At 39.7% G+C, this 15819-nt stretch overlaps 1 protein-coding gene across 1 annotated transcript in view; it reads right to left on the reverse strand.

Annotated features, from left to right (window-relative positions):
- Nucleotides 1-615: 615 nt before the first annotated feature.
- The window catches only part of XRN2 (5'-3' exoribonuclease 2), a 53145-nt gene continuing 37941 nt past the window's right edge, over nucleotides 616-15819 (reverse strand). The window contains exons 24-30 of the mRNA XM_040351174.1: nucleotides 15440-15496; nucleotides 14086-14154; nucleotides 13863-13997; nucleotides 12370-12506; nucleotides 3684-3744; nucleotides 1570-1666; nucleotides 616-1165 (exon numbers count right to left, since the gene is read on the reverse strand). Coding sequence (XP_040207108.1) covers nucleotides 1100-1165; nucleotides 1570-1666; nucleotides 3684-3744; nucleotides 12370-12506; nucleotides 13863-13997; nucleotides 14086-14154; nucleotides 15440-15496 — 622 coding nt within the window. The 3' untranslated portion in view covers nucleotides 616-1099. The remainder of the gene's footprint in view (nucleotides 1166-1569; nucleotides 1667-3683; nucleotides 3745-12369; nucleotides 12507-13862; nucleotides 13998-14085; nucleotides 14155-15439; nucleotides 15497-15819) is intronic.

The raw sequence follows: 15819 nt of genomic DNA on the forward strand, positions 1-15819 counted from the left end.
CATCTGATCGTTCACTCGAGCAGTAATGTGCCCTCCTGAACACAGTCACAAGTTTTCAAATGTGCTGCGATGGGTATTTAAAGGTCTCATATTAAAATCACTTGGCTGAAAGACTGTAGATTACCGCACCCCAAATGCATATATATAAAAAAAAAAGAAGAATTGAATCACATGGCTCTTAGAATGGATCTCTCAGACATGAACACATTTGTACGTAGCAAACGGCTTAAAATTGCATGTGCTGCACGGTCATGTAGCAGTGATTTTTGTTAAGTCATTGTCGACTTTTCTTCTTTTAATACTAATGTTTCCTGTGAAACCTGATTTTTTTTTTTTTTTTTAAATAGTTAAAATTAAATAGATTTTGCATGTGCTGTCAGCAACTGAAACCAACTTCTAAAGCACTACAGTCAATATTGAAATGCCTTAACCTACCTAAAATGGATACCTCTGTTGTGGAGCAGAATTCTTAATACACAAAACACACAAGACTCTTAAATATAGTACTAAACCTGCACATCTCAAACAAAAATTCATAAGCTTTATTAAAAAAGACGCATGATCTTTGGGAAAAAAAAAAAAAAAAAAAAAAAAAAAGCACACAGGAAACCTTAATTTGCAATTTGTGAAGATCTCTTTATAAAAGTTTCAGCAGAAATTAAAATACTACATACAAACAATTCATAATAAAGGAGGGAAATATTTTAAAAAATACTCCAGACAATACCGACTGTAAAATACAGAGAAAAAAAAAAATCTTCCTGTACAAAAAAAAGGTGGCATGGCCTTAATCTTGCTAGATTTACCAAAGTATCTAACATTTTATCAGATGAATTCACAGATTGCAGGTGCCAATATTTTTAACACCATTTTTCCCCAGACATCAAATTTTTGGTTACAAACAATTTTACATACAGTTCTGATTCAAGAAAGCAAAATAAAAACAAAAAAAAAAAAAAAAAAAACAACTACACCGAAAAAAACAAAACAGATTTTACACGTACAAATGTTGGGAGCTTTATTGTTAAAAATGAAACGGTCTGAATGCCATTACAGAAGGCTCCTAACACAGGCTGCTTAAAAACATTGCTGAAGAAATTTACTTCCGGCTGTTGTATCTTCCCGACTGGGGTGGCATTTGGTAATTCCGTCCCTGGTTGTAGGGCTGCAAAACACACAAAATTAAGAGTTTGTTTACTGGATTAGGATGTGCAAATGCAAATAGTTTAATTCAGTCTCGTAAGCCAACAATGCTTTGTGACAAAAGCAACAATATAAAACTAAGCAGAAGTTTAAGTAGACTCAAAACATCTCTAAATATGCTGAATAGAAAGGAGATTTGTCCGACGCGTCCATCATTGTGCTCCCATAAAAACACAATTGCACAAAAAAAAAAAAAAAAAAACACGCAAACAGGTTCTCTATTGTTGTGTGTGGCTTTTTGTAGATTTTAAGCACAGTCCTCTAGTATGCAATTGCTCACCCATAAATGAAGCCTATAACAGATGGGGGAAAAAATGCAATTCAATACTTTTTTTTTTTTTTAAATCATATTAGGTTTGTACTTACTTGTCTATTCCAATCACTACTGCGCTGATAGTAGTTACTTGCTCCACCACCATGTCCAGGGTTTGGATAATGCTGGACTGGGTTGTGCCCATAATGTCTACAAAACAGGCATCAAAGTTAGTCACTGTACATCAAATATTTTTACATTTCTGTATTGCCATTTTATAGATATTCTCTGCACTTTGGCAATAGAAAAAAAAGGATGCAACCAGAAACCGCAACAAGACATTGTGTTTAGAAGGAAACACACAACATGCACTAGGTTTCCAAGCCAGAGTACCTTATCCAAAGGGTAAACATAAGCAGCTCAGGAGAATGCTTTATTTTCTCAAAGTCCAGACCCTCTAAGGCTCACTATTCTTTCGAGTTAATTGCAGATTGCAAATGAATTCTTACAGCAAAGAATTCTGAATCTAGGGTAGGGGGCCTTGTCAGTTTTTTTTTTCCCATCCATTATTCTGTGCAATATGTCAGAAGGTCTGATCGGGGGAAAAACCTTTTCAAGTTCTATTGATGTGGTTTTCAATTGACCGCCGTGACCTAGCAACATCAGGACTAATTGGCATAGACTGACGTTTGGTATACAGTGTATATGGGAACACAAACTCAACATCTATTATGATCTAGATTAGCGCCCCATAATACTTGTTGCAGCAAAATGTTTTAATTGCCTTGGGGCATCAAACCAATTTACAAACTACCCATAAACATAAGCCTACCTCTCACAAGCCCTACCATACAGGTACGGTCCCATATATAACTTCACCTGTCTAATGCCCAACTACTCAAATCTCAGTAATGGCAAAAGAAATCTCAGACCTATATAATACCAGCAGCAAGGAAGAGCAAAGTGTGGTAACTCATAGCAAGCAACCAGATGTTTATGGACACTCCAGACAGCCAATGACTGTCTACTGTAGGATATTGTACTATGCCCTAATAAAGTCTTGCCTCATTTTATATGCCGATATTCAAAGTGAAAAAAAAAAAGCGCCAATAAGAAGTCACGTATACATAAAAATAAACCCTCTCCCTCTTTTTTATAAAAAGCCCAAAGATTATAAAATATCAAAGGAAAAGACAAATAGGTAAAATTTTAAGAGGCACATAAACTTTTTTTGTATCTATGGGAATGCTACATTTATTTATTAAAACCAAGATGAACAAAACAACTAGGTATCCAATTTTCCCCAACTAGTCTAAAATATGGATTTGATACTCAAGTTCTTTTCTCTGCTCTCTGGATGTAAAGCGTGGTTAATACAATGGGGTTTATTTACCAAAGCTAAAAAGTGCAAAAATTAGTCACATTTCAGCATAGAAACCAATCAGCTTCTAACTTCAGCCTGTTCAATAAAACATGAAAGCAGATTGGTTTCTCTGCAGCGCTGTGACTAATTTTAAACTCTCTAGCTTTAGTAAATAAACCCCAATATGACAATTACATGACCTTTAAGGGGACACTAGAAACAAATATACTAGATACGTGCAACGGACTTAAAAAAAAAAAAAAGTTCAATATAACTTCAACGTAAAAGGCAAGTATGGGACTTCACAAATCTACGTGTTTTGTCAGTGAACATGTCATTACAAAACCATGTCACATTCCTTCTACTGCTTGCCGCTTATTAGTCTGTGGATTCCATAATCCTCCACCAAGACCCTTCTGCTTTTAATTCAGTTGAGACTTAAGTAGTTAAAGAAACTGTTTTCAGTGGCAACTAATAACTACTGACCTACAGTGACACGGTCCTACAATGGGCTTGTCAGGCTTGAAAAAGTTCTACCAGAGAAGTTGATTAGGACTTCAAGAGGTTTGTAGCAAGAATCAATAGCTGGTCTGTGCTAACATGCCAGTCACAGCATAGAGCTTATAAAGTGGAACACCATTAGTTATGCCTCATTAATTTCCTCAGCAAGTCTAAAAAGAAATTTGTTTAGCCTGTCCTTAAATCCCAGTCTCTGTTCGGTTTTTAGAAGTATCAGGTTCTTAGCTGGGAGGTAAAAGTGAAATAGCAGTATGCGATAGCAGCGAGTCATGTTAATGTGCAAGATCCAGGTATCTGTTCAGGTTTATAAGGCAAGGTTTTATTTGAAAGTCTCTATAAACCTACCTCTGTGGTGGCTGGTTGTAATGCTGTTGATGACCACCCCACGCATTCTGCGCTCTGGGAACTACAAAATACAAAATCTTGTTAAAACAGTACAACACAATCCTAAAAAAAAAAAAAAAAAAAAAAAAATGCAACATTACATGTTAATCTAAATATATATCAAAAATCTTTAATATCTTTATTTTTTTTACATCCATGATTCTCAGGCTTCATGTACATGGGTCGTTTAAAAACCTCTCCTGGATGATGGAACTTGACAGCTAGTAATTGATGGTTAAAATGTCCATTGTGCTGCATTTGCGCTTAGAAGCGTTGCAAATGATCAGAAATTTATATTCAAAACGCCTATAAACGGAATATAGCTAAACACGAGTTACCGCGTTTACACGCCGTTGCAGGCATTTGAAATGCCTCTGAATATACATCCTGAACGCATTTTTTTTTGCTTTCCAACCTTCAAACTGGCCTTCTATAAAGTAACGCCCATTATGTCCTATGATGCGGTAATTGGAAGCAACAGGTTGTTTGTTTTGTTTTTTATTAGCAGAAATGTGAAAATTGAAGAAACATTTTGTGATGACCCGATAATCATTTGAGAAAATTGCTGCACAATTGTAACAAAAATATTTGCGTGACAACATTTATACCCAATCAGAAATAATAATTGGCTGGTATAAAACGAAAACCCATTTTCGCTCCTGCATTGCAGGGTACCACAACACAAGGTAATACACACACACACACACACACACACACACACACACACACACACACACTGCAGTGCCATCCCAACGCAGGCAAAGCACCTGCACTGAATCGCACCACAACACAATCTGCGCCTTGTAGTGCAAGAATATAGTACATTTCTGGTGTATTAATGTGTACCAACAACTCATTTGAGTCATAACGCACATTACCACATGAGTGTCCAAATAGGTGGCTAGTTGCTAAAAGGTTACTAAACATCATTGCACTGGCAACACAAATCACATCTTACCCCTCTTAAAACAGACTGCAGTCACATAAACCAGTACAACATAGTATAAGCAAATGACAAAACACTGTCTACATGGAAAGGGCAAATAACTTTTGGCTACTTTGGGTCACGATGTGTCTTGCAAATAATTTCAGAAACATGCCTGCAATGGAGGTTAGCTTTGGTATAGCTTGCACTGCAGACATCCACTTCTAATTCGGTTTAACTGGCTCAGAGCAAATAGCAATATCTGTTTCAGATGCAGACCCTCTTTGAAGAGAAAGTGTGCGTGCTGAAGGACCACCCACCCTTTCCTTTGTTTCCCACAATACTACATTAGTAACAGCGCCACAACAAAACAGGCAATTAGATGGATGCTCTCCGTCTAAACAAGATTGGCCACTGCACAGCATGAAAGGCTTCTAATCAATAGATGCTCATTCAGTACACAACACTACAAATTGTGTAGCTTGCAAATCTTTAGGCTGCTGTGAGATGATCATTGTTTGGGCAAAACCAAATTATAAAAGCTCCTGTAAATAGCTTTGTTTTTTCTAATCGATACAGTAATTTCAATGGTGTGTTACAAAAAACAAAAATGTCCGACCTCAAAATAAAAAACAGCAATACTAAATCATTACCGAGTACACCAAATTTTTTAAATGCTTTAGGGAATACAACGTAGAACAGAAGCAAGCAGACATGTAAATTCAAGTGAGACCTTAGATAATAAAATCACACAAATGTACCATTAATGACTAACCTATTTTTACCCCTGGTTTCCCATCTAATCTAAAAGGTGCAACACCCAAATGACTGCCGTTCTAGGCTCCCTCAGGTGAGATTCTGGTTTAATATGCAGCGCTCAGCCATGACTAAGGGGCTGGGAGATGTGTGGGCAGCTAGTTGGCTGCTTAGGAAGCCAATCAGTAACACTTGCTGCCATACACTAGAAAAGAGCTGCCAAGGATAAAGGTGGAACCATCTTTGAACTGTACAATACAGTAGATAGGACAGAAAAAAATGGAAATAACGTACATATACTGTGTGCACATTTTTTATGCAACCCCCCCCTCCCCTTTTAAAACAGACTACAAAATGTAGTCATTCGAACCAGTGTTTCTCAACCTTTTTCCAGTCAAGGCACCATTTAAAAATTCCGTACAATCTTGCGACACCCCATTCTAAAGTTTAACTAAATAGTTTTACATAACGCAGCAACAAGCACACATGTAGAACCCCCAATGTTAGAGGAGATTATTCTTCCTAAAAAACGCAAACATCTTTGCACACGGGTACCGATTAGAATTTCGTTTCTATTCTCCTTAAGCTAATGTGACCCCAGTGCTTAAAAAAGGCAGGGGAGGGGCAAACAAAGATGATGTAAAAGTGCACAACATCCTCCTTATCAACTGATGTTATTGGTTGACAGGACACTGGCGGCTGGAAGGTTGTAATGGTGCACAATGAAAACTTGTGGCTTTATGTAATAGGCAGGCTTGCTCCACCCATAGGCATTTTGCCAAAGTACCCCTAAAGACACCCTGGTCTAAAAAGGCTGTCATATCTTACAATGTTTCAACCAATTTCCTCACATGCTGAATGCAAGGCTGGAGTCTATGGAGGCTGATCGAGGGGGAAAAAATACAAATGTACGAATTTCCCTATCTGAACAAGGGAGGTGGATGGAGGAAACTTCCCTTGCTGTGCTACGGTATTCTGGCAAAGGATGATACACTAATCAGTGCTGCAGCCGTCTGGCTACAACGGGATTGACACATTTTCCATGTATTAAATGTACTAGCAGATTTTGATATACTAACAAACTGAAGCCAAAATGCCAGCTCAAACTGCAATTACAGCAATTTGTCTCCTGCACTTTGGTATGCAAAGAATTTCCTCTGCTCTCGGCCAAAAGTCAAAGTCTGGGCAGCCTGCCAAGTTTTGAAAACATTCTTTATCAGTGGAAAGTTTAATCTAAACGTATCAAAGGAATAAACTTCTGCATTTACTCTTAACATATATTTGCAGGAAAGCTTGTTCTGTTGGGAAATAGATATACAAATAAAAAAAGCAGACTTGCTGGCCAGATCACCAGATGGGGGTACCCCGCCCCCCCAAACACAAATACAGCCACCGCATCTAGGAATTGGCAAGCTGCAATATAATAAAGGTTTGCTTTTGGGTTCAATACCGCTTTAGGGAAGACTTTGAATACAAACGTTTTAAAGCAATTCAGCCAAACTTATTAACAAAATACACCCTGTAGGCAGGCAACACCCAATTTTTGGCTTTCTAAATCCCTTAAGTTATGTGCTGCCGTATTATTTCATAAGACTGAGAACTAAATGGAGGTCAAAAATGTAAATCGTGAGAAAAGCAGAACGGAGAAGTGGGACAGCCACAATAAATGAACAGCAGAGTGGCTGCAGGTCCTGCTACCTTTCCAGCAAGGAAAACGGTAAGGCTGCATTCATGCTTATTTGCGCGTTTGCATACAGCGTCGTCCAACGTTTTTGTACTTCGTTTTTTATTTTAGCCAATAGGAAAAATGATCATCTTTTCATCACTTCTTGCTATGTTGGTAGATTTTTTTTATCTTCTGCCTGGGTGAAATGTTCTATTGATTAAAGCGACAAAAACACCCGTAGCAAACGCTTGTTGTCACGCTAGTCGCTTGAATCAAGCGTTTCCATTACTTTCCATTGGAAATAGAAACGCTCAAAAATGCCCAATTCGTGCGACAAAAAAGGGTCCGGAACTTGTTTGAGCTTCAGGCGTTCGGCGTCTTGGAGTGGAGATGTGAACCATCTCAATAGGGAATAATGTATTTTTCCCCCTCTAGCGTTTTTGAGCGTCGCGCTTCAGGCGACAAAAGGCTCAGGTGTGAATGCAGCCTTAGCATGACAATAGCAGCATCTTTCTGCTAATCTTCTGAGCTTAGCAGTTGGAGAAGTATGGTCGAAGCTTTTTTTGGCTATACTTCTCCTGTGGGTCACAGGAGTGCAGACAATTCTGCACTCCTGTGACCCAAATGCATGCACAGTGTTTTCCATGTATTCCAATGGCTCTAGTTCTAGGTCAGTTTCCGGTGCGAAAACTGACTGTATTGGTGCAGAAAAAAACAGAACTGCATTTGTTGTGAAGTGGCCCTAAAGTCCGCTGTTGGCTGAAGTCAGAGCCGGTCCAGGCTCGAGAAAGAAAATCAAAAAAACAAAAAAAAAAAAAAAAAAAAAAAACGACTTTACAGATGGGATCCCCTCAGATGCAAGGACCAGCAGCTGGCTTAGCCTAACCGAGAGCCTGAGCCAGCCGCTCCCACCCCTCCACAGCCCAGTGCTCCAGTGAATGCTGGAGGGGCAGAGAACAGTCACCAGCTCTCTGCAGGCTGAGGACAAAGAGCTGAGCAGTGCCGTTTGATCACATGGTTCTCAGTCTTAGAGGAGGCGGGGACAGATGCAGCCATCTAGGCAAAAGTGCAATGGGAAATACTGTAAGATTCTCAAAAACAAAAGTATTTATATTTTATATACATACTCAAGATTCCCAAACTTCTCTTTAGGTAGCAGCAGTTTAGAGTATTTGCCATTGCAGATAAACTGGCATATAAAAACAGATAAAGGCTCAGGGCTTTTTTTTTTTTAATGATCCTTATGGCTATGCACAGGAAGTGAACAGATTTTTCAGAAAAAAGAAGAAAAAAAAAAAACAACACAGCCTACTCTTGAGCACCATTAACATTTCTAGATGTTCTTGATGAGAGAAAAAAAAAATCCCTTTTTTAAATCAAGTCTGCTCTAAAACAAACCTGTTGCTTTGCTCAGAAGGCCAAAGCATATATGCCTTTGGATATTTGAGACCATACATAAAATTCTAAAAAGTATCTTTTTAATTTGTTTTGCTTTAGCAAAGAGCCAGAGGTGCTGGAGTTTCTTTAAGCAGATATACACTAAACGAGTACACATACAAAATTATGAAAAGGCAACAATGTCAAAATAAAAACATTTTGTGACAGGTAAAGCCTAGAAGAAAATTCTGTAAATTCTAGTTGACTAAACATCCACAAGTACAACTACTTATTCATATTAATCCAGCAATATCTTATAGAGATGCATTTTATTTCTCATGCCAATCTTGAAGCCTGAATGCATCTGATTAAACTAAATGGTACTTCAAAAATAAAAAGTACATTTCAGGGGGAGGAGAGAAAAAAAAAAAACGGAACCATATTGATTCTAAAGCCTAGATAGAAAAACTATAAACTAAAGGCTCCAAACAGCTACTTAAGAGAGTATTTACCTAATCAGCCCAGCAATCAAAGAGGAGACCTCATGTTTACTGATTGCACTAATCAAAATCACTTTCCAACTCAGCTAACTGACAAGTTTACCGACTACGATGAAACAGTCAGAAATCAGACACTCTGGTTTGCATAAACTGAATCTGCCATTCACTTAGAGTGCTGGCAGACTGTACTTGACTTCCGCAAGTTATCAGCATATAGCCAATTATTTATCAGCTGAAAATTGGTACATCAATGTCAAATCAAGGAAATGCATAAAGGAACACCCACTGCAGACACTTGAAAGAGGTGGATGTTTGATTGACCGCGTTGCCCTTCTTCCTGGTTTTGTCACTTTGTGCGTGTACTAGACACCGCTCCGGTAAATATACCGAATCCATTTTATGCTCCTTTCCTTCATGGCACAGTTTTTCTCTAATCTAGTTGTCATTCACAGCCTCCGCCGGAGTAAGTCAATTTCCATTAATATCTCCTTTTATTTACAGGAATATGCTGACACCTTAGCTCAAAACTTTGTGCCTTCTTAAGAGGTTAACCAACTACATCTTATTGCTGGTAAATTGCACTACTTGCTGCAGATACAGCCGTCGTGTTATATGCCTCATGCTTACAAGGCCAAGAAAACTACACCATGCAACTGTATTCATTAGACTGCAGCACTTTACAGGGTCTGAAACACAAAAACCCATATCTGAGAATGGAGAAAAAAACGCAGCTTGCAATATTTTTTCACATTGCAATGTACATGCGTAACTATATAGTGTGTGTGTGTATATATATATATATATATATATATATATATATATATATATATAATAAAACACACACACACACACACACACACAAAGTAGGCCCGATCGACACTACCGCAACCACATCTTACTAGCATGCGTACTTTAACAGCTTAGTAGCACAATGTTAACTTCCTAAAATCTGCTTTGTTAATCCTCTGGGTGAAAAAAAATAGAAAAGGCATAAATAAAAAAAATCATTGTAGTCAAGCAGTTGAAGCATCTTCACCCAAAAGAGTAATTTGTGTTTTTTGGCCTCCTCTCACCCTATTCAACTTTTTTGTCAACGTTTTATAGTTGTAACCCCTATCACCACTAATTTAGCGAAACAATATTTTTGGGCCAATGCTATTGGTCAGCACATGGACTGCTCCCTCTGACAGCCTGGCTCTGCTGTACAGAGACTGCAAGAGGCCAATACCAGGTCAAATATCAGGCACTTGCACTCATTTGCAGGTACATCAAAATCCCTATTTTTAGTGCAAGCATTGAGTACAAGACAGCGTTTTATAGATCTCCTCCTCCACGTACTGGCCCCTCCCTACTTCCAAGTGACTCCCCCAGAGCAAGCAGCTTGCAATTGGGCACCCAAGCATTGCATGTCCATTCACCTGCAGCTCGGCCTCTGCCCCATCTCCCGAATGGCTCACTGGCTGTGATTGAGAAGAGGCAGAGTCCCCTGGAGAGCCAAGGCAATCATGCACATTGCTGGATTGAGATGGGGCTTAAGTATTAGGGGAGGGGGCCCTGTACAGAGAAGGTGAAAGGAAGGAAAAAAAAACAAAAAAACAAACAAACACACACACACACACACACACACACACACACACACACACTTGAGCCTTTAGAACCACTTTAAATAGTGCCGACAGGAAGGCCACAATTTACTTTTTGTAGCATTGATCCCTCAGACAAAAAAGGCTGAAGGTGCGTTTCAGGATGGACCTTGTCACCTGGACAATGAAAGGACAGGGGGAAATTTTTATATAATAATTAAATAATAAAAAAAAAAAAAAAGAAGAAGATTGAAGGCACATCCTTAAGGGAGTGCGGAGAGCAGTAGCTGTCTGGCAACTGATAGCAAAAAAAAAACAAAAAAAAAACCACACAGGTTCATGTGGCCTATGGCATCAAGTCTGAGGAATCCACTGGTTTTCTTAAGGATTGAGATAATCCAGCACCAAAATAATGACGTAGTGAAGGGGGAAAATTCCCATATTGACCGCAAGAAAAGGTGTGCATGAACAGGAGGGAAATATAACCCGTTCGGCTGCTCTGAGCCTAAAGAGAATACATTGATTACAGGAGTTGCATTATTGCGTATTTTATATCTGCCTAGAGTTTAACCACTTAAAGACCTTAGGTGTTTTTCAGATTTGGTGTTTGCAAGACTAAAACTGTTTTTTCTGCTAGAAAATTACTTAAAACCCCCAAACATTATATATATTTTTTTCTAACACCCTAGAGAATAAAATGGCGGCCATCGCAATACTTTTTGTCACACCGTATTTGCGCAGCGGTCTTACAGGCGCACTTTTTTTGGAAAAAATTCACTTTTTTGAATTAAAAAATAAAATAAATTTGGCCCAATTTTTTTATATATTGTGAAAGATAATGTTACGCCGAGTAAAATGATACCCAACATGTCACGCTTTAAAATTGCGCCCGCTCGTGGCATGGCGTCAAACTTTTACCCTTAAAAATCTAGATAGGCGACGTTTAAAAAATTCTATAAGTTGCATTTTTTGAGCTACAGAGTAGCTCTAGGGCTATAATTATTGCTCTCGCTCTAACGATCACGGCGATACCTCACTTGTGTGATTTGAACACCGTTTTCATATGCGGGCGATACTCGCGTATGCGTTCGCTTCTGTGCGCGAGCTCGTCGGGACAGCGTTGTTTTCTTATTTAATTTTATTATTTTTTACACTAAAAAAAAAAAATCACTTTTATTCCTATTACAAGGAATGTAAACATCCCTTGTAATAGAAAAAAGCATGACAGGTCCTCTTAAATATGAGATCTGGGGTCAAAAAGACCTCAGATTTAGGCTTAAATGCAAGAAAAAAAAAAAATAAATAAAAAATTTGTCATTTAAAAAAATGACAAAAAAAAAATTTGTCTCTTTAAGACGCTGGGCGGGACTGACGTTGTGACGTCACTTCCGCCCAGCAGAGCTATGAGGACGGGTGGGGGCCATCTTGCCCTCACTCAAGTCCTCACTCTCCAGTCGGCAGCATCGGATCTCCTCCGCCGCTACCGACGGCTCCGGTAAGCGGCGGAGGGTGCGGAAAAGCGGCAGGAGGGGCCCCTCTCCCGCCACCGATAACGGCGATCTGTCATGACTAGAAGGTCAAGAATGTGGATGTCAATGGCAAACTTTGCAAAGCATGTCAGCTTAACACCAGGGTCTGAGAATGCGCACAGGGGTACACACTTAATTTTCTTCTGCAGCACTGATGTTCTAACAGCATGGGCCATTGTATGACGGGGGGCTACAAAGGGGTATTTAGTGGTCACAAAGTTGTTATGCTTTCCATTTGCTTAGTAAAAGAATAAAAAAGAAATACAATTTTAGTGAGGAAAAGACGAGCTAGAAACAAAAATTAAACTTACTTGGTGGAGTACTGAACAATGGTGGCTGGTGGTGGCTGGGCATCCGGTATGCATTTACAGGGTTAAAAGCTCCAGGTGGTGGGGCATTGCTGTACAGTCCATCTCTATGATGCCCACGGGATTGTGGCAACACATGCCTAAACATTCAAATTTAAGTAAACCATTAATATTTGAAATACCATTAAAAACAGAAACCTGCTCTTAAGAGCTTACAATGCAAACCAAACTAAATGCAGCAAAAAAAAAAAAAAAATCCAACTCTTTCCAAACTCCACTCCAGACAAAACCTATAATCAGATTGGCACATGTATGCCATGTAATAATGTTGCCTCCCTTTACCTTCTTGTACTTGCATATTCATCAGTTCTTCCAGAAAAGTCATCCTTCAGTGGCATTCCATGAAGTGTTTCCTGTCCAGGGGTTATTTTTGCATGAGAGAGAGATCTCTAGGCCTCAGTATGAATGAAGCTTTGGGCAGGATTATTAAAATCATGACGCCTCCAGCTGTACTGCCCACCAACACCTAGCCCCACCCACTGCAGTCTCCCTCACTGAATTGGCACACTCGCAGCTACATCTCCTTCACTGTGGAGTGCCCTGGTGCTGCATATTGCCAGCAGGTCAGCACTGCATCAGACTTCTACTTGAGGCCCAAATTTACCAGTCTCAATTTTTGTGTCCTTTTCCATGAGCTGCTACAAGAACTATTCATCATGCTTGTGCGAGATTACAAGAAAGTGTCCCTGAATGACAGCCAAGGGCCCAAGGCTGTTGAGGCTGCTGCCATCAGGGGTCAAGAAGGCAGTGCCCCGTAGAACGATTAATGACGGCATTCTATAGGACAAGTTTGCTTACCATGCTATATGCATTATATGGGTTTTTGTTTTTTAAAGAACCCCGTCACATGATCACATACACTGAAGAACATACCTGTAAAGAAAAGACTGAATACATTCTTTTTTGCAGCCCATGCCACTAAATGCTGATCACTAGATATGGCCCACTGAATTCTGCTGAGAAACTGACACTTCTGGTAGTGTTAATTTAAGTAGTGCCCCATAGTTCTTGCCAGCTCCCCCTGCTGATCTCTACATCACCGCAGGAGACAGCAGCGATGTGGAGGTTAACAGGAGAAACAAGTGAAAGCTGCAGGGGACCGTGGAAGTGCGTTTACTAGTGGACCATTTCTAGTGATCGAAGCAGCATGGACAGGGGGAATAAAATCTCTTTAGATGTGTTGGGTTGAGTGTATTCGATTATGTGAGTCACTTTAAAATGCAAAAAAGGTTGGAAGTGACTAATAATGCCCAATATCTTCTGAGTTTTGAAAGATAAATTATTGGTCAACTCTGAGTAAAACGCGCATCACATTTTCCATGGTTATATTCAAGATCTGATCAAATAGTCCTAATTCCGTCAAATTATGTTCAGGCACCTTTGCAATAACATACAATTTTCAGGAAAATCGATAGTTCAAGAACAAGGCTATTTACCCCAAAGTCCTGAAAGCAGACTGCTCCAAGTGAACTGGCTTGCGGTCAGAATTGAAGCCAAGGCGTGGTCTCCAGGGCCTGCCATTGTTGTTAGTTCGCTCAAAGTCTCCAGGTTTTAAGGTTATTGCTGGTTTCCTATATAAATTACAGCAACGTTAAAAAAAACATTAAAGAGAAGAAAATATTTTATATACTTTCTTTGCTTCAAGAAACAAGTACTCACTTTGCGCCTTGCAGAACCACTGCTTTGAAGACATAGCCATCGGTATATTGTGGGTCTTGAAATTTGATACTAAAATAAACAGAATTCATAAAATTGCATGCACTGTATATGTAGCGTTCACACAAAAACTGGGTTATGTACAGTCATCTTATACATTTTGCACCAAAGAAATGCCATCATTGAAGTGGGTGTAAAGGTAGTTTTTACCTTCATGCATTCTATACATGAAGGGGGGGGGGGGGGAGTCTGTGCAGCTCCCCCTTATACTTCCCTGAGCCCATTCTTGATCCATGCTTTGTGGAAAGCATCCACTCACTCCCTCCTAACAGGATAGCAAGGAAACCATGGGAGCCATAGGCTCCTGTCAATCAAATCCTGTGACGAGTAAGTGGGGCTGAGGCACTATGCTGGAACGCCAAGAGGAGCCAGGAGAGCTTGTAAGGGACCCCAGGAGGATCTACTCGGTGCAAAACCATTGCACAAAGCAGGCAAGTATATAACAAAAACACAATAACCGCATATTGATTGGTTTCCGCAAAAGTTATTGCGCCTACAAAATGGGGAATATTTTTAATGGGACTACGACATTGCGGTGGACAAAGCGGAGTACAGAGAGATCACTGTTCCTGATCACAAGGAACAGACAATCTCTATTCCCATCAGAACGGCAGACATAGCAGCCACACGTGCCTGCTATAGCTATTAAGGGACAAACGTTGAGCTACGTCGATTTGTGCAGCATAGCTAAAGTGCTGTAGTATAACTGCAACGACTGGTCAATGGGTTAAGGTTACGTTCACACTAGTGCAGCTATGATTCGATCTTTCATGAGATTATGTAGTGCGACTTGGTTGCATTTTGACATGTTTTTGATACCAAGTTTTTTTGGTAGGGATAACCAATGACTCATCCCAGTGGTGGGAGTCATTGGTTAGTCAATGTCTTAGTGGTGGATGGGAGCTGCACGCTCGAATAAAGGGTCTGGTATGGAATTTGGGGGGGCGCCCACCACAATTTTTCTGTCCTGCCTCTTTGTTTACATTCGACAGCTGGGAATCCCCGACAGAGGGGATGAACCATTGTTTGGACACCAGCACGTGCCAGCTCCTTAACCTGAAAAGGGCAGTAAAAATGCATGTACACGAGTTTCCATTGAAGTCTAAATGGCCAAAATAGCACAAGACCCTTTTCAAAACAATGTGCCATAATGTGCTGCACTGATGTGAACGGCACAATAGAGAATAAAGCGATTTCAATGGTCATGCGATTCTGTGCGACTCAAGTCTCATCTAAAAATGCACTAGAGTAAACCAGGCCTCAAAGAAAGACAAGTTATATTAATTTTAATACAAACCTAATAGAAGTATTCTGACTCAAATTCCGTAACATGGGAACGGGAGATTCCACTGTCCTGAAATAGAATTGAACAAAAAGTACTTAAAAACTTGTTAGTTTTATTGTAGATAACTGAACTATAACGTCTGTACACAGAGGGCATTCTGATCCATTTCACGACATTTAGGGCACCAAAACATACAGATGGGAATCTGTGCATTGTAGTGTGCAGTGTAAAAACAAAAAAACTGTTTGTCCAAATTTCATGCATTATGGTGCACTGCCAGCTCATTCACATTGAATTGGCTACCTTTAAGCAGAAGTTCCACCGTCGCATGTTTCCAGCATGTAAACCGAGCTGCACATGTGCAGCTTATCCTGCCGGCATGGTCCTCGTGT

Source organism: Rana temporaria, chromosome 4 (assembly GCF_905171775.1).
Source record: "Rana temporaria chromosome 4, aRanTem1.1, whole genome shotgun sequence".
NCBI lineage: Eukaryota > Metazoa > Chordata > Amphibia > Anura > Ranidae > Rana > Rana temporaria.